Here is a 17,986-nt window from a genome sequence, read left to right on the forward strand (position 1 = left end):
GTCTGTTTTACTGTAGGCATACGCAGGCACAGGCACAAATATTAAATGCATGTACACCAGCACCACCGAGGAGACACTGGTTCTCTCCACACTTTGGGGTTTAAAGTGTAAAATGGGGGTGATATTAAGGAACTGCTGACAAATGGACCAGAAGCTTTAAAAGTTACGAGCCTTTTGGACAAAAATCTTGGTTGGCAACAAGACACAAATATATTCTTCTTTCTTATACACCCAACTTGCCCAGCAAATTTAATTAGTTGTACTTTGCTGAAAGAGGCAACACTTCATCAGTGATCAAACACAAAAGAGTTCTCAAGGGATAATCTGCGTAAACGCAATATTGCCTTAATTAATTCAATCTACACGTCCACTTGGATATTACGCGTAATTTCTTATGGGCTTGAAACACGGCTTGAAAAAGCACTTCAAACCAATGAAAGCAGACCCTCTCTCCTTTAAAACTTCGAATAAAAAAGATTCAAGCAATATAGCAACTAGCAGACACTCTTTTTCTTCAGATATTTACTTCAGATTTATTTGCCTGCTACAGGCATTTTTGTTTTATGACCACATCTGCACGGACCAGTCATTCAGTGCTACCAAGGCCAGCCATCCAGAAGCTGTGATTTAGAGGTTCTGAACTCTAAAACATAAAACACAACCCTGATGTTAACAACAAAATGATGTTAAGTACGTTTGTAGCTCTGATCCTTTGCTCTCTGAAAACCCTGCAATTACATGATCATGTCCAAGGCTTCTCTCAGCGACTGCATGTACTTTGGGGAGGGGAGTTCTTTAGCAAAAATATTTCCCACAACAAATAAGAAAAGGACCAACTCCAATGACGTGCATAAGAACGATCACTTGAATTGACACCAGTGATTGTTATTTCCCAGTAGACCACTGTCTCAGGAAAAGAAGCCATACCAGAAACGTGTTCATACAACTTCAAAATTATTACCAGGGCAAATGCATGACTTTATTTGTGGCTTATTTTTTTAGATAGCAAATAACTAAGAACAGAAACCCTTTCAAATAAGCCTGGAAGATGACTGCATACATACTTTGAATCCTTGGACTGTACGGATCTTCAATTCTAAAAGCAGGATCTAAGACACGATATATTACCTGGAGGAAAAACAGTACAATGAAAGATTCAGAGAATCTGCATTTGTACGGAAAAAGCCTATACAATCAACATATTGAAGAAAACCCTCTGACCTCTCCCTCAGTTGAAGGTTCAATGTCGGAGTATCGGGAATCACAAATGATATCATCCACTTTCTTCATGGGTCCAGTTGAAATCCCAGGAAACGAGCTCTCACAGTCGTATGCAAAATACCTATATACTTGCCATGTTTTTCCAAAATCCGATGATCTTTCTATCAACATTGCGGCAGGACGGAATGTCTAGTGATGGGAAAACCAAAGGAGATTGTACTTGGTTAATTGTTGTTTGCATTTACACCGAGCACCTTTAAGTATGAGCAATCCACACATCTGGATTTTAATCTCTCTTCTCTCTCTGCAGTGCTTATATCCAATATTTACCCTTTCAGCCTTTACTGCTGATATTCTACTTTCTGCTCAGAGGCAGACCTTCAAAATAACGCACATCAAACCACAGACCAGACAGCATTCAGCAATCGAGCACCCAAACTTGCAAGTTTCTCAGATTCCAAATCCTTTCTCAAAACTGGAGATTAAAGCAGGGCTCTATGGAGACAAAGGGATTTTTTCCACTGCTTGCGGAAAGCGGCACAGCCTTCTTCCTTGCCATACCTCGTCACCTCATCTTCCACAGAGACATATCGGGTCTCACCTCCTGTCCCCAGAGCAGGAATCTCTTTAAGGAACCGAGGTGTTGAGCTTCATTCCCTCGTACTGCACCCAGCTCCCCCGAGTCCCAAAACCCTACTCCACCTTCCTTCTTCCCTGCATGTATTCCACTCCAGAACAACAAGCTAATGAGATTTTTAAAAAAGATTTTGAATCCCTTTGATCCCCAAATCTTGTAACAATAGTAATGTTTCCATTAACTGCATTCCAAAACACAGGCACTAATGTAGTACCTGGCTTGCAGCAAGAAGTGCCAACAGTCCTTTCATTGATCAGATGGATTCAGACAAGGCACTCAAGGAGCCAAGCACACAAAACATTTCAGTCACAGCTGGAAAGATTTTTTTTTCCTGGTTCCTGGCTGAAAACACCACCTGCCTTACAGACTGGTACCTCACCCAACAGAAAACACAGTGACATCGGGGTAAGGCAGCTCGAGCAGCTATCCCACAAAGCCAGCAAATCATCCCTAAAAAAAACATCTTTTTCCCCTGCAGCCTTCATCCTGACCAAGATCCCAACGAGCCCAGAGGCACTGGTACCCGGTGAGGGTCCCTCACTGCTGGGGACCTGCAGAGGGGACCACCTTCCACCTCAGCCAACACCTTAAGGCAAGGGGAAAAACCCAAGCCGATGCCTCAAGGCAAAGGAACTGGCTCTCCTGGAAAGCTGACGGGTATAAGTTAGGAGATTAATTTGTTTACATACAAGGAGATTTAGCCCTGCAGGGACTGTGGGCCCTGAATCCTCAGCTGAAGGCTGCCTGTGATTTAGGATGTACAGGACATAATCTGCCATTCCAAGACATCTGTTTGGAAAGAAACAAAGACACTTTGTGTACAGATGTTCCTTCTTCCTGAAGACCTTTACATTTGCCAAATGAAAACTGATAGCATGGCCAATTTTATTTTTTTTAAAGAAAAACCCTTGCTACTATATGACTTAGGTAATGATCTTCTAGAAACACAACTACTGCAGAGAGGCAAAAGACCTGGATTTTGTGTGACTCCTTCCGCAGCCCCGCACACTTGAAGTTTAAACAGAACTCAAGTCACAGCTCACCCTTCCTTCGTGACTTCAGGAGTTAATGGTTGGCAGATCTAAAAATCAGGCTAAACAGCTCAAAGAGAGCGCCCGTTCCAAACGTCGACCTGCGAAGGACTCTTGCTTCCTTGTGTTTTAGGAGACTTGTGGGGCTCTGTGCAGGGCTCTCACTGAGGGTGTGGATAAGGCCGTGGTGTCCTTACCTTGAAGGTCATGATGAGATGAGTGAAATGAAACTCGGCCTCCAGGTTCAGCTGGATAGTCACATTTTCCAGACCTGCAGGGGCAGAGCAAAGAAACTGCAACAAACAAGGACACCCGTCAGTCTCTGCAGGCTGGTGGCACAGGGCCTCTTTTCTTCGCCGCTTGGATCTGATGTCAGAAAGGGATTTAGTGCATTAGTAAAGTTACAGGGAGACAGCAAGGAGCTGCTGAGGACCGTATCACACCGGGACTGCTGTGCATCACCTGCAGAGACACCCTGCAGCTACACCCAAAGCGTGAGCCGGCACTGCTGTGATCTCAGAGCGCGTAACGTGGCTAACACCGACGGATGCAGGATGAGGACAAGGGCTGGATCCTGGCACCGAGGTGCTCGGTGGCTGGTAAGGGCAAGGATGCTGAGCCCAGCCCCAGGCTGTCCTCACACAACACAGCCCATGGGGCAGCAACCCAGCCCTGGCACCCCAAATGTCACCGTCCGCTGGTGGGGACTGTTCCCCATCTCTTTTCACTCGCTCTGGATTCTCCTGTCCATCCAGACGCAGGAACTGTTTCTTTATAACCTGTTTTTTGGAATGCCCCTAAGCCAACTATCCCAGCCCTGCCTTGCCACCGTAGGAAACCACGACAAACAAAAGGTTTTCCCAACTGTGCTGCACAACTACCTACGGTCAAAGACTCTGTGCAGAAAGGAAGCAAACAGTTAGAAATATTACTTTGCCATGTGAAAAGAGCTCTCAAAACAGCTGGATACTAATTATGCTGAAGTTAGAAACAAAACAAAAATCAAGTGAGATTTACAGAGAGGAGGAAGGGTAAGAAATGGAAAGAATAAACTGATAAAACACTTAAATTTTCAACTAGCTGTGACTTCATGTAGAGTGTGCAGCAACAGTCCCTTCTGCTGCGTGCCTGAATGGAAGAAAACATGAATTGGACAGAAAGAATCATTTGTTTTTCACTCTTGAAGGACATTTTCATGACCTTATGAGCTAAGAACTTTTCTGTCTGAATGCTGCCAAGCTTGTTGCAAAAAACATGAATTATTTGGAATGCTACAAGAGAGCCACTAGAGATGAGCAGCTTGCCAGTCTGATCTAAATTGTTAAAAAAAAAAATGGTTAAAAAGGATTTAGAGAAAATCTTTCTTTACTGGACAACAGAAATGTTACAAGTATTACCACGTTATTTTAACATAGAGTCAGATAGCTTCCGCTAATGCATGTGCAGAAATCCCATCCTGTCCATCTGGCTTTAAGGCTTTAGGGCAGGATGAAAATCTAGATGCCTCGCTTTGTGTAGGGAAGCATGCCAAAAGCAAAACCATAAAAGCAAAAAAGGGCAGAGGAAGGGTGAAAAATAAAATAAAAAGGCCACCAAACTAACACGCAATATATATTGAAAGAAAAAAATAAAAATTGCTGGCTCGTTTCTGGTGTTCATTTTACCGTTTGGCACGCGAGTACAGGAACGTAGGGTGCCTGGGGCAGGGAAGGCAGGGAGGTGGAGGTCTGAGGGCAGGACCACAGCCCGGCAGCCCCCAGCCCACCTCCTTCCCCCGGCTCCCCCAGCGGCAGCGGTGAAGCGGGGAAGCCCTGCGGCGCTTCCTGCCTTGGCTGCCCCGGGATGCTTGCCGCTGGAAGGCTGCGCCGCTGCCTCTGCCCAAACATGAGGCAGATCTGGAGCCGGGGTGGGAAACTTCTCTTTTTAGGAAAGGATTCTCACAGAGCGGCGGGAGAGAGCTCTTTCCAGCACTCCTGGAGGGTTCGCGGGGCTTCATTACGGACACACAAAAGCAGCCAGTTTTACTCAGCCCTCCGCTACCAGCGTGATCCTTCCCACAGCAGCGATTACCAGCCCTGAGCTAACAGCAAACACGTCGGTACCCTCAGACAAAAGAAGGGAAAGCGACTCCCAGCCCGGGGAACGGTTCCCAGCCAAGCTGCATACCGTTTTCTGATTGCCACCAGAGCTTCAGGCGATTCGGAGCAAATGTGGTGACCACGTTTTCGATGCGATGGCTGTCGGGATTGAGGGTGTCATGGAAGGGATCCTCAGAGTCGCATATGAAACATTTTTTGTCCTCCTGAAACAACAAGATAACTGGCATTACTGATTTTATCCACGGGCAATAGTTGTTTCCTGCAGATAAGAGTATTTTCCATCCATATCACATTCCTCTGAATTTTGCCTGCAGGAGGCATCGAAGGTGTGGTGTTCGTTTTGTTTTTTTTATAATTGATAAGTGTATTTACCTTTTCGAATTAATGCAAATTGCCCGATGGAAGATATGCCAGGAATTCCATACACTGTGTTTCTATGAGAGCACACTTCCCAGCTGAGCTGCGGGTTCAGGAAATCCCTGCCAGCATGCCGATTCCCCAGCAGAGCTCATAACCAGAGGCAGCATCTCCAGAAAATCCCTGAACCGAAACGTACGCACGCAAAACTGCACCTTCAAAAACTTGAGTGATGTAACCCTGGCTTTTAGGAGCTAGCTTTGAGATGTAAGTTCTCCATGGTAGGGACATCTCCATGGAGTCTCAATGCACGTGTAGCCCATCGGTGATTCACTGACCAGGTCTTTTTCCTGTAGGGTTAGCTCTATGCTGAATCCGGCTTTTCAGGCTCCTACCTACACCGCATCCACGCACCTTCAGCCGTGACTGCAATCTCAAGCTAAGCACGCAAACCCAGCCTGCACACCCTACAAGACAGCTGGGTACAAGCCTGGCACGTGCTTTTTTGGGAAAATGGACAAGCGCTTCTTCACCAAAAGGACAAAAACCCACCATGACTATTGCTATATACACTACTTTTACACAGGGCTGCCTAAACCATGCAAAGCTTGCAAGGTAAGGCTCGAGCTGAACCGAAAGGGAGGGTTTCTGCCAGAAATTAACCACGTGTGGCAGTGCAGGGGGGGCAGAGGGGCTCCTAACGCTGCAGGGGCGCCCAGCCCCGGCACAGCAGCAGCCGAGCGCTGCGGGCTCCATCCCTGCAGCGCGGCTGGGGAGACGGACGCGCGGTGCTTTGCCAGCCAGGAACACGTGAGCTGGCAGGTCTGTGCCACGCTGATTTCCCATTTCACTGAGTCCTGCGGGGCTGGGAAGGTGTCCATGCCCTCCCGTCCCCTCTCATCCCATCCCGCAGCATCGGCCCCCTGCAGCCACTCGTCCTTCTCCCACCGAATCGCTGCCCAACACCGAAAGGTCCCGTCCTGCCAAGTGCTCGGCCCCGTGTGATGAAGGGGACGCTCGGCACCTTCCTGCGCCCACAGCCTGGCAGATTTCCTCAGTACCGCCTGCGGTTCGGAACTAAGCGGGGACATATCAGACAAACACCGAAATGGGGCTGCGAGATCGGGAACGAGGGCGCGTTAAAACCATCTGAGGCGGCGCTTTTAACATAAACCACCTGGGAACGTCAGCATTTTCTGGGACAAGAAAACTAACAAGGCGCCTTTGTTACTTCTTTGTGGGAGAGATGCACAGAAACCAACCCCAACGTGTGCCGAAAACGTTGCAGCGAGGCTACCCCCCGTGTTAAACCCACCGTTACCTCCGGCAGACAGAGCAGCGCGGCAACACCGGGCGGCGGGGAGATTTGGAACTTCAGGGCACAAACGGGAGGCGTCCCCCTTCCCGGTGTCAGGATCCGTCCCCATTGTCTCGGCAGCTCCTTCAGCCTGGGGTTATTCCCTCACTTTCCACCTAACCCAGCGGAGATCCCGCTCCCATCCGCCACCCCTCGCGTCTCGGGGACCTTAAATACTCTCCTGTAAACGTCTCTTAAAGGCTGTGCCTTCCACCAGACGAGCCTATCTGCCTCCTTTTACTCGGAGGCCATACAGATGCAGTTATATGACGAGAACAGCGGCCAAGACATTATAACCGGCTCCTACCGACCACTTCCAATCAGGAAGCTGTCTAGACGGCTCCGCGTTAAGGCTGTAAAAAAAAACCCCGAGCATTAATTGCACTCACCCCCGGTGTTAATTGCACTTACCCCGAGCGTTAACAGGACTTACCCCGGCTCTTCGTTCCCGTTAAGCCCCGGGGGGGGCTCCCCCAAACGCGGCACCGGCCCCGCCGCGTCCCCCCCGTCGGGGCTCGGCTGGCTCCGGGGGGGGGAGCTCGGTGCCCCCGGCCCCCCCGACGCCCCCCCCCCGCCGTCGGGGGGCTCACCTGGAGGTGGCTGACGATGCAGTAGGGCTCGGGCTGGCGGAGGCCACACGTGGAGGAGGCGGAGAGGCGGGCGGCGCGGCCGATGAGGAGGTCGCCGGTGGCGGGGTAGCAGCTGCCCTCGGCGCAGCCGGAGCTGTACTCGGGCTCCTGAGCCGCCGCGACCCACAGCGCTGCGGGGCCGGGGTCGGGGGGACACGGAGAGAGGGGAGAGAAGAAGAAGAAGGGGGGACACGAGGTGAGGCCGGGCCCGCAGCCCCCTGCCCCGACGGCGGCGGGAGCGGGGCCGGGCGGCGGTTACCGAGGTAGAGCGGGAGGAGCGCCATGGCGGGCACCGACGGCACCGGGACGGGACGGGACGGGACGGGACCCCCGCTCCGGAAGCTCCCCCGCCGCCGCTTGGCTCCACGCAGGCGCCGCAGCTTCCCCGCGGCTCCCCGGGAGCGGCTCCGAGCCGCCGGGCGGCCCCCCCCGGCCCTCCCCCTCGTCCCCTCCCCGCCGAGCTCCCGGCCCGACGGCGGGGCGGGCCCGGCCCGGCCCCTTCCCTCCTTCCCTTCCCTTCCCCTCTTCCCGCTGCTGCCCGGGCCGTGGGGAAGGGGCTGTGGGGAAGGGGGGAGCCCGGGGGGAGAGGCTGGGGCGAGGGGGAACGACCTGAGGGGGGAGAGGAGGGGACCCCCCCGACCCCCCGGGGGAGCGGGCACCACCGACGGGGCCACCAGAAAGCGCTCGCTGTGGGACTGGGGGTGCTTGGCCACATTCTGCCTCCTGCCCGGGCCCCCAGCCGGGCTGGGGGGGCTCAGCACCCCGCAGGGAGCCCCCACCGCTGCTGGGGGTGGATGGAGGGGGCCACCCTGCGTGGCGAGGCCGGTGGCGCGGTGAAGGGCCACAGCCACCGCGTGCAATGCTCGATGGCCACCGAGCAGCCCGAGGGGCCACCAGCCCGTTTGCCATCAGGTTGAGGCCACCGAGCAGCCCGAGGGGCCACCAGCCCGTATGCCATTAGGTCGAGGCAGTGCTGGGATGGAGATGGCAGGGCGAGCGGGGCAGTTTGTTGTTTCAGGGGGATCTCGTCCGCCTGCCTGTCCATCTTCGTTTGCCCTCCTGCTGCTCTCAGGAAACGGTGAAGCCGGCGTGGAGGTTGGAAATGGAGGTCTCCGGAGCACAGCCCTGGCTTGGCACACACTGAAATGGGCGCCCAAGTTCACACGTGTGAGCTTTGCTAGTGCGCGCGTAGCGCGTGAGCTGGCGTGTAAACCTTCACCAGGTACCGGAGTGCCTCGGGAACACTTTGCCTTCGCTGTTTGCAGTCCCTGAATGGAAACACGCGGCGGGCTGTGTGTCCCACAAAACCCTGCCGGGTAGGTAAATATGCTCGCTCTCGTTTTACAGATGGATAAGCAGAAACAGAGAGATACCGAGCGACTTGCCCTAAAGGTTAAACACCACGTCCGAAACATAACCCAGGGCCCTCGACTGAAGAAGCGGTGGCTGTGTTTCATTAAAGATACCCAGGAAATTAAACCATTCTAGCTGGCAGGGCAGGTATTGTTATTCTAAACCTCTTTTGCAACGTGGTCTTTTGAATTCACGAAACTCATAGAATTTCACAATCCTGTCGTGTAAATCACAGCATGGCTTTGCATTTAAGTATCAATCCAACAAATATGTTTATCCTACTCAGAAAAAATGTTTTACTCTGCTGTGGTTGGCGAGCTGTACCAGTAAACGGCAGAAAGGCAGCGGTGCTCTGCAGCATCCTCCCTGTGCATGTGCAACAGCAGCATGTTTCACTTCCACTGGGTTCTTTTCTGTCCCATATTTTTTCAATTTTTTATTGAAATATTCTCCTCCTTTTTCTGTTTCTTAGTCTTGCAGAACTGCTGTCCTCCCCTGAATCTAAATGGGCTAAGCTTGCTCTGTGGAGCACTTCATGCTGTGGTCAGGCTGCTGGCATTGCTGGTATTGTGTTTCTGTGTGGCTGGAAGTTTCCTCCAAGAACCACGTTCGGAGTTGTCTCTGACCTCAGTGGGACCCGATTTATCGCCTGTTCTCTTGTACCACCGCAGTGGTTGAACACCCAGCAATCAGAGCTGGCGAAACCACATTTGATTAAATGTCTGTGATTCTATGTGGCATTGGTTAAATGTTGTTTGTATTGTGTTTGATATCATCAAAGTCAAAATGCTGTATAAGAAGATACCTATTTCATTATTTTTTTTTCAATAAACATTTTTCGGAAGCCACTTCTATCCGCAAGAAAGAGAACTGGAAGGAAGAGCTACAAACAGGTGGTTTTGAACCAGATCAAGCATTTTCACAGAGATTGACTTTTCAAAAATACTTTAAAAGGTTTTGTGCCGCTTCCAGCAGGGAATGCTACCCAGTTTTAAACCTCAGCAGTTGTCACAAATGGACCTGGGGGCCTGTGGTCACCTGTCCCACTTGGTTGGTGTGCTCTGAGCACACAACTGGGACTCCATGTAGGCTTTCTTCTTCCCATTCCTGCTTTTCTCCCAGCAATTTCTGTTCCTCCCATGGACACATTTCCTCTCCAGGCCTGTTTTACTGCCTTGTGTTCAAGGACATTTCATCCTGGCAGCCATGTGGCAACTACCTCGCTGAGCAGCCCAGGCAGCAGTGGCATTTTAAGATGAAATTTGTCAGGTTTCTGCTTGTGAATTCAGATTTTTAAAGCCGTGAATGAAGCACTTTTGTTTTATACACAATTGAAATTTTAATGTGAGAGCTCCGGCTTGCCTTGCTCAGGTGCAGTGTAGCAGCCACATTTAAACCTGCAGGAAATCCGAGCTCCTTCCCTGGCATTACCTGAGACCTTCACGTGAGCAGCTAGCTGAGCTGTGCCCTCTGGCTGTTAGAGGTGCTCAGTTTAATCATGGCAAAGTCAATCTGTCATATGCTCCTCTGATTACAGCCTAGTGACTTGCGAAGAAACCTTGCACCTCACAGGTGTTTTTTTTTAAGTGCTAAAATTAAGAAAAAAAGCTAAATTCTGCGCACACCTGCATTGAAGTGCCATCGCTAGATTATATCAAGGTTTTGATTTGGCAGCAAAGTTTTTGATTTTCACAGCAGGAGCTGCTACACGGGTAATCACGTGGCAAGCACGCACCGCTTGGCGCTCCAGGAACATCCCTGAGATCTCCTCCACGCCGGCAGCTCCCAGCCAAGCCCCCCACCACGTGCAGGCGCTGCTTTGGCTCTCCTAACTGCAGAGGTTTTATCTCCCATGCATCCACACGAGGTTGCTCTCAGGTAAGGCTTGTTCTGGATGTGCTGCTGGCACAGGGCTGCCTCCGGGCCCTCTGGGGCCGGTGTCAAGCAGTCCAGACGGGGACGGGGGATGAGGTGACTCCTTTTTACAGAGGAAAAGCCAGCGTTACTCTGCTCAGCTTCCAGAATACCAAGGGCAGGATTTCGAAATGGGGGCTTTGCTCCCTTCAGCCTTTTTAAAACCCTAGCCCTGCTGTAGTATTTACCTGTCCCCAGTCTCCTTGTTAAATCAAACACAAGTTCTAAACTAAAATTTAGGACAAATCCTGTGGTGTTGTGTATGGCTACGAGACACAGCTGTGTGAACCCTGACTCCTGTGCAGCACCGTGTGCGGGCTGCATTGATGAAAATCATGGGCAACCCCTCGCTGAACATACAAAAAAGAGGTATTGCAGGAGGGGAAGCGAGCATGGAGCTGATTTCAGTATTGAGCATCTGTGCACTGCCATCCAGTGGGCGCTAGGGACCTTGCTCCCTGTCACCCACCTCTACAGGTGGCCCAGCATTGCCGAGAGGTTTTGGCAAACATATGGGGACCGCCTCATGTTTTGGGGAACATATGGGGACCCCCTCACGGTCAGGGGTTGCTGGTGGTCCCTGATCTGCCTCAGCAAGGCGATGGGGATCAGGGAGAGGCAGGACTGTGGGGGCGATGCTGGCTGTCAGCAGGGATGGCTGCAGAAACCCCTCATAAGTGGTGCTCAGGGACATGGTTTGGTGGGTGACATTGGTGGTAGGGGGATGGTTGGACCAGATGATCTTGGAGGGCTTTTCCAACCTTAATGATTCTGTGATCCTATGATCTACACGGCCCCATCGCCGTCCCCGCGCAGCCCCAGGCTGTTGTAGGGTTCAGCAGTGAGACTGAGGGTGTTGGGAGGCTGTCTTTGAGGCACTTACCTGGTGGTCTCTTAGAAATCCCCCTTTTGCATTCCCACCCCAGGCAATGAGAAGTCCCAGGCTGTGGGCAGCAGTGTGGTTTTGAGATCCCTCCAGGACAGCACCCTGATTACTTCATCAGGTGTTTTATTAAAAGGTATTTCCTCTTTCCATATATACCCAACCAGGTTAAAAAACAAGAGAAAGTTACATTATTCCCTGTGCCAAAATACTGCATACACCTTCAGAGTTATATACAAAGGACGGCCACCCCGTGCTGGGGTGCTCAGGAGGTGGCCAACAGAGACCTCAGTTGCATTTTACCTTACGGTCTGCTCAGCCCTTAGCTTTTGCACGTTGCATACTTGCTTTCCTGCTCTGTAATTTCATTTGTGATGGCTATCACTTGTTCCTCTAGTTGTCTGAGTTGCTCTGCCTTCTCTTGCTTGGTTTGATTCAGCTCCTGAAGCTTCTTCTCCAAATCTGTAAGAGCAAAGTGACATGCAGTGATACACACATTAATTGTGTAAGTAAAATCCAGGGATTAACTGTGCTCCTTTTCCCAGCAGTTTTGGAGGCAACAAGCCCATTTCAAATGGGGAATGTTATATATGCAACTGGAGGGAAAAGCCTGGCTTCTAGACAGCAAGAGAAACATGACAGCCTTAAAACAGCTTTTTTTTTTCGACACGTGCTTTTGTCCATCAGCTAGAATGGGGCAGGACACGGAGCTCTTAAAGCAGTTGTTTAAATGGAAACACTGAGAGGAACAGTGTGTCCGTCGATGTGCGTAAAGCCTAGAAAAATTGGATGTAATGGGCTTAAGTCGTGCTCCTTTACTGTCTTTTTGCTGGTCCCTGTGAAGCTACACCGATGAGAACCTACTGTTAGTGAGTCAACAACACATTATTCACCGCCTGCTTCCAATTCATCTATCACCTGGGTGTTTGGAGAGACTGGAGTGCTTTTAAAGCTTCTTCTCAAGGTATCTGCTCAAAATATTTATTCAGCTCCTGCCCTGAAGGATTTGCTCCCAGGGTGCAATTTCTGCTTCAGTTCTGCTCATGTTACATGGTAGTTTTGGGTGTTGAGCAGCAGCCTATGCTCAAGGATTCCCAGTGGAGTTGCTCAGACCTTCACTACGAGCAGAATTAGCTCCCCCCCTGTGCAATTACAGGAGCTGTACTGGAAGTTTGCCTTCCTGCAGGTCCCAGACCCTCACCCACCAGAAGGGGCAGGGTGCCAGATCCTGACACATGCTGGCCTCTCAGTGTTAGCCACAGATGAACCCCTAACCTAAAATCAAAACTTTTTCAATGTTTTCCTTCTCAGGCAAACCTGGACGGACAAAGTTACCTATCTGCTCAGACTTTTTGTGATCAAATCAAGGAATTGAGGCCAGGGGTGTTTAACTGACACCCAAGATGAAGTGATTTGGTCTGCACACTTTTTTGATGGAAAAACAGTTCCACGCAGCTGTCTGTAACACAAGTCATCACACTGGTAGTGTAAGAAAAGGCAGAATACAAGTGAAGGATCGAAGGCCCAAATGCCCAAAGCAAGGACATAAATCAAAGCTCCCAGGTAAAGCTGCAGCTAAGTTTTTCGGAGCCCATCTCTGAGAGCCTGGGACAGGTTGAACAGATTTTGTGCTTGTCCTATTTTTCCACTGCCTGAGTCAAATCACTGCAAGTCCCTCTGTGCACACTTCTTGACCTCTGCTTATAGCAACCAATGTATGTCATAAAATGTACATAAGCCAAACCAAATCAGCTACTTGGAAACCGAGAAGCTTCAAGCAGGGATTTTCACTAGCTAAATTGTTTTAGACCCAATTTCAGGTGAATCTAGTCTGCTGGTATCTGTGAGAAAGGCTTTCAGTTAAAGTTCCACAATTTCTGCTGCTCTCTATGAAAGGGAGAACACCACCTGTTACTCTTCTAATTTTTTTTTCAATCTCTTCAGCCAGTTTTTCTGCTTCTTCTTTCAGCTGCTTCACTTTCGCTAGAGTTGCTTTTGGAGGTCCTTTGGCTTTCAGCCTGTCTTGAAGAATGGTGTACTTCCTTTTAATGGCAGCAAATTCCTGTAACAGCAAGCCATTTCTTGGTTTAGGAGCACCTCATAATTAGTCTGGCATACCCAAGGCGATTTTTAGACAGTTTTTGAATATCCTGTTTGAACCAAACTTAAAATCTCACATTCTCTTAAGTTAAATAAATAAAAACATAAATAAATCCATACTAAGTATACATTGAACAGTGCTTTGCAAAACCAGGTATAATTTGATTAAACACACTGCCAGTGGAGCAATCTGAAGTGTCAATGGAGGGTGAGGATGTAAAGAAAATCCAGTGTAAGATTTTTAAAGCTTATGCTCTTACTACTTCTTTTGATGGGGCTTGTCTGTAGATTGCATTTTTGCCATGAGGCTTGAATCAAATGTAATGAATTACCTGTAGCATCAATTTTTTAAACAATTTTGGATGTAGGAATATTTACTGGCTACCTCCTTTTCATGCTGATTTAGGGTGCCTTGGAGGCTGCAGTTTAGATTTCTACTGTGTTTCTTATAACCTGGCCACTTAGTTGTGCTCTCCCTTCAGAGCTGTGGGTACCTGGTTCTTGTCACACAGCATTTTAGTAAATTTTCAGCTGCTTCAGTGCATTCTCAAAAACTGGAGCTATCGAACAGCAGCCAGCCACAACCTCCACATAACTCCCACCGCGATTTTCCCTGAAGGAGAACAGCACAAGATGAATGGCCAGACTGCGTCCATCGCTCACATATTTTAATATTTGGTTTTGTGATTTGCTCTGTTGTGTTTTCTGGTGCCCATGGTGACTACGAGTCTTATACACAGTGTGAGGAAGAACGTCACAGAGTAGCTAGAGAAATGTGTGTGTTTTTTTTCATTCAAGCAAACAGAAGTTTGGAGAACCTCTAGAAACCTTAAAGCAATAAGGAAATTAGACTTAACCTGGGGGATTGCACACTGTGTGGCATAAGGACAGCTTAGAGTTTTGAGGAGAGCCGGGTAGCACAATTACACTTCTGAATCAAAAATACTATCGAACATGTACGCAACCTTTTTTCCTTTAATATGTGACAGAATGGCTTACGTTGTCAATTTTCCGAGCTCGCTTGAATGCTGCTTCTGCCCCTGCTCTTGCACTCATAGCTTGATTCCTGTTCATCAGCATTTTCGTCTGCAGCGTGGCAATTCCATCTTCCACCTCGGACTGTTTTGCTGAAAAGTCATTGAGTTCATCGCCTGTCTTGTTCAGTTGGTTCTCAGCCTAGAACAGAAGGAGGCTGTGGTTTCTTACGCCATGTCCACCCAGCCTGCAGGGCTTGGTAATGAAGGAGGTGAATGGCAACTGATAAAAAAGAGGAGACCCTTATACATTGTGGAATTGATATTGTATCTGAGACACATTCTGGTTTTATTTATTTTACATTTACGTTGAGGAAAATTTGAGATGAACTATCTTTTTCTAAAATGTATGTTGCAAATAAATTAAAAGATTTACAGCAAGATACCTGTGAGATTTGTGTTCTGATTCCTTGTATCTCTTCATTCAACTTAATGAAGGTGTTTTTGGAGCGTCCTTGGGAGCTTACAGCATTTTTTAGTTTCTCATTAATTTCACGCACAGGTGGAAGAGCTTTAGCTGCTTTCCTTAAAAAAGGAAAAATAAAAATGTGTGTAGTGTTGTGGTGTGGAGAGAAGGCAAAGCAAGAACACATTGCAAACACACCCATGCTCACATGCAGAAATGTTTCCTCAAGTCCACCAACATCTGTTAAAAGTGTGATTTGTTAGCTGGCAAAGCACAACACCAGCAAGGGGCCTTGTGTGGGAGTGCATTAACTGCTACGATGAAGCTGAGGATGGATACTGCAAGCAATGCTGGTAAGGAAAGTTCACTTATGAGGTGAACATATTTTCTCCCTCCCCAGTTCTGGCTCTTCTTCCTCACCCATATTTCAGCCTCCCAGTGAACCAGGTGTAGTGACCCACATGGAAGGATGTAGCTGCCTCGGTCCTTTGCGTTCAGCAGGCAGGACCAGGAGCCCTGGGGAGCTGCCACCTCTTACAGCAGGTCAGATCCTGCAGCCCAGGCCAACGTGGCTACTTGCTGCTGCAAAATGGCAATCTGAAATGTGCTGAAATCTGGACTTTCCCTCCAGAGTTCCCAGGACACTCAGTGCCTGGGGTACGGAGCAGTCCTTCTGCACGCAGTGCCATCTCAGCTGGAGTCAGCATGTAAGAGAACAGCCTACTCACTCAGCATCTTGTGCCTCCCCCAGCAGTGTCTGAGCCGCTTCCATTTTCCTGTTTCTCTTATTTGCGTTCAGTTTGTACTTCTGACAGTGGGCCATAATGCTTCGGATTTTGCCAAGCATGCTCGTTAGCTCTCGTGGAGTCAGGGGCAGGTTGATTTCCAGGACATAACTCGCCACCTTCTCAATGTCTTCTGGAGGCGCGCTCTCATCTGCAACAGAAACTGAGCTTGGGATGTTCTGAAGTGGAGGCTTCCTCCCAGTGAAATGTAAAGGATCGTTAGGGTTGCCTAGACATTGAGTTATGCGGCAGAATAAAGCTGACAAGCACAGCAAGGGGGTAAGAGAATTATCTCCACCATTTTGTGATTTAATATCAACGCTTCCAGGTACTGCTGTTGGTGTTGTCAGAGCTGACTGAGCTGAGGATTTGAACCCGCTTTGAACTGGGTTATTAAAATTCTGATGCAGAACTGAACCCATGGAAGGTTTTAAGTCGGCATGAGGCACAGCCAGATGTGTCAGAGCCCATTTCTCCCTCGGTCCCCAGATCAAAGAGGCGCTGGGGAGACCGGGGTGTGAAGGAAGCTTTCCAAGCCAGCTGGTGGGAGTAATCCCTTCCCTGGAGTTGCCACAGCGCTCAGAAAGTGGTTCCTCCGCTGCTTAATGAGGAAAGCTAAGCTGCAGAGGGGAATTTGGGACAGACTGAGATAGGATGGGAATTTACAGTAGGAAAGACAACCCCTCTTCCAAATGCTCTCATCCCAATATGAACTGTGCTAAGAGGTGCAGGTATCCAGGGTTAGAGTAGCTAACGCCTTGCAAAGTCCCATCATCACTTCTGTTTTCTGCTCACTTCCCCTTGTAGACAAGGCCTTAGGTGATAAGGCAGTTGAAACATGCTACATTTGTGCTAATGCTCCAAAGTAACTTACCAAGAATTAAACAAAAGGCAGTTACTGTGCAACCAGGGGTGCATTTCTGAGAGCTATCTTCTGTCAAAATACATTAATCTAAAACCACTGCGCCAGTTGCTGTAGAGTATAGCAGATTTGATGTAATTGTACGCATTTTAGCTGCTATGGTGCATAAACTTCAATTTACAAACCAAAAATTGATGAATAAATTCTTTACAATTATTAGTAAATACCATATGTCTTCTAAGAAACATAAAAGAAGAGCCAAAGATGAAATTCTCAGTTGCAACCAAATAAAAATATGAGACCACTAAGGACTTAAACTGAGTTTTTCCTTCAAATTCAGAAAAATAACTTAAATGTTCCTGAACAAAGGAAGTCCTCTGCCCTCACTCCCTCGCTGTTGTTTGGATATGGAGGTATGAATGCCAAAGGACTGCCAACATGCAATCCTTAGAGAATTATGAGATCAGCTACATTCAAGAGATTATACTAACACAGTTGAACTCCTTTTATGTGCGTCTGGTAAAAGACATTTCTGCAATTGTGAGGGTGGAAAAAGTTTTAGGGCATGCATTGTTATTTTGTTATTTTTTTTTTTTTTTTGTGAGGGCTGAAGTCCTACCAGAATCCTTTGATTCCTCAAGTTACAGCTTTATGGAGAAGATGGAGCAGTTTGTCACTTTGTGTCCTAATTCCCACGCTCCCTACAGAGAGCCTCTATTTACGGGCCGGGAAGAAGAGGGTGGAATAACAATTTGAGGGTGCATTGAAGATGCCTGGATGTTATATATTGTATGAAATTATATTAGCGGACTTTTTGTCAGATGAACCAGGAACTGAGGGAACTACTTGCCTGCTTCAAATTAAGCAAATTAATAAAAGATGACAATTAGAACATAGCAATCTATGGGAAAATTAATACAAAATACCATCATCTGGGAAAAAAGAAACAACAGAATCAAAAAAAGATGCACAGATCAGGAGGTAGACAAGAAATTTGATATGCATGCAGCTAGATCACTTTCTAGCCATCTATTATGTTAACATTACATTGAAATAAGTATATATATATATATATATATAAAAGAGTCAGAAGAACTTTCCTTGCATATTTACCTAACAAGAAGTCTTTCACTTTTTTGATGAACTCCTTTGTGATTTCTTGGTCAACTTCAATCTGGTTCTTAGCTCTCTCCAGTTCCCCATTAAACAGTGAACCTTTCAGCTTGGTGTCTTCCGCCATCTTTCTGATGCTTTCAACCTGGAAATGCTATTAGAAATAGCAGTGCCATTTTCTGGAGGCTGTATATCATTGCTTGGC

General features: G+C 48.4%; 2 protein-coding genes and 1 long non-coding RNA gene across 4 annotated transcripts in view; 1 reads left to right on the forward strand and 2 right to left on the reverse strand.

Moving 5' to 3' along the window:
- Positions 1-7,772, reverse strand: part of LAMB1 (laminin subunit beta 1) — a 42,058-nt gene extending 34,286 nt beyond the window's left edge. The window contains exons 1-6 of the mRNA XM_083825642.1: positions 7,591-7,772; positions 7,293-7,462; positions 5,056-5,191; positions 3,087-3,160; positions 1,222-1,410; positions 1,065-1,128 (exon numbers count right to left, since the gene is read on the reverse strand). Of these exons, the coding sequence (XP_083681768.1) occupies positions 1,065-1,128; positions 1,222-1,410; positions 3,087-3,160; positions 5,056-5,191; positions 7,293-7,462; positions 7,591-7,615 (658 nt within the window). The 5' untranslated portion in view covers positions 7,616-7,772. The remainder of the gene's footprint in view (positions 1-1,064; positions 1,129-1,221; positions 1,411-3,086; positions 3,161-5,055; positions 5,192-7,292; positions 7,463-7,590) is intronic.
- On the forward strand, positions 7,391-9,915 carry LOC310895294. 2 transcript variants are annotated; one of them, XR_014580598.1, is made up of 4 exons: positions 7,391-7,527; positions 8,350-8,553; positions 8,679-8,831; positions 9,157-9,915. It is a non-coding gene; the product is annotated as an uncharacterized lncRNA (long non-coding RNA). The 2 variants fall into 2 exon arrangements; XR_014580599.1 differs by lacking the exon at positions 7,391-7,527 and having other exon boundaries at positions 7,931-8,553.
- A 654-nt stretch (positions 9,916-10,569) lies between these two features.
- Positions 10,570-17,986, reverse strand: part of LAMB4 (laminin subunit beta 4) — a 58,740-nt gene continuing 51,323 nt past the window's right edge. The window contains exons 32-37 of the mRNA XM_083825524.1: positions 17,782-17,935; positions 15,750-15,957; positions 15,002-15,140; positions 14,581-14,757; positions 13,390-13,543; positions 10,570-11,943 (exon numbers count right to left, since the gene is read on the reverse strand). Coding sequence (XP_083681650.1) covers positions 11,804-11,943; positions 13,390-13,543; positions 14,581-14,757; positions 15,002-15,140; positions 15,750-15,957; positions 17,782-17,935 — 972 coding nt within the window. The 3' untranslated portion in view covers positions 10,570-11,803. The remainder of the gene's footprint in view (positions 11,944-13,389; positions 13,544-14,580; positions 14,758-15,001; positions 15,141-15,749; positions 15,958-17,781; positions 17,936-17,986) is intronic.

This window comes from Anser anser (genome assembly GCF_964211835.1).
Source record: "Anser anser genome assembly, chromosome: 1".
NCBI classification, from domain to species: Eukaryota; Metazoa; Chordata; class Aves; order Anseriformes; family Anatidae; genus Anser; species Anser anser.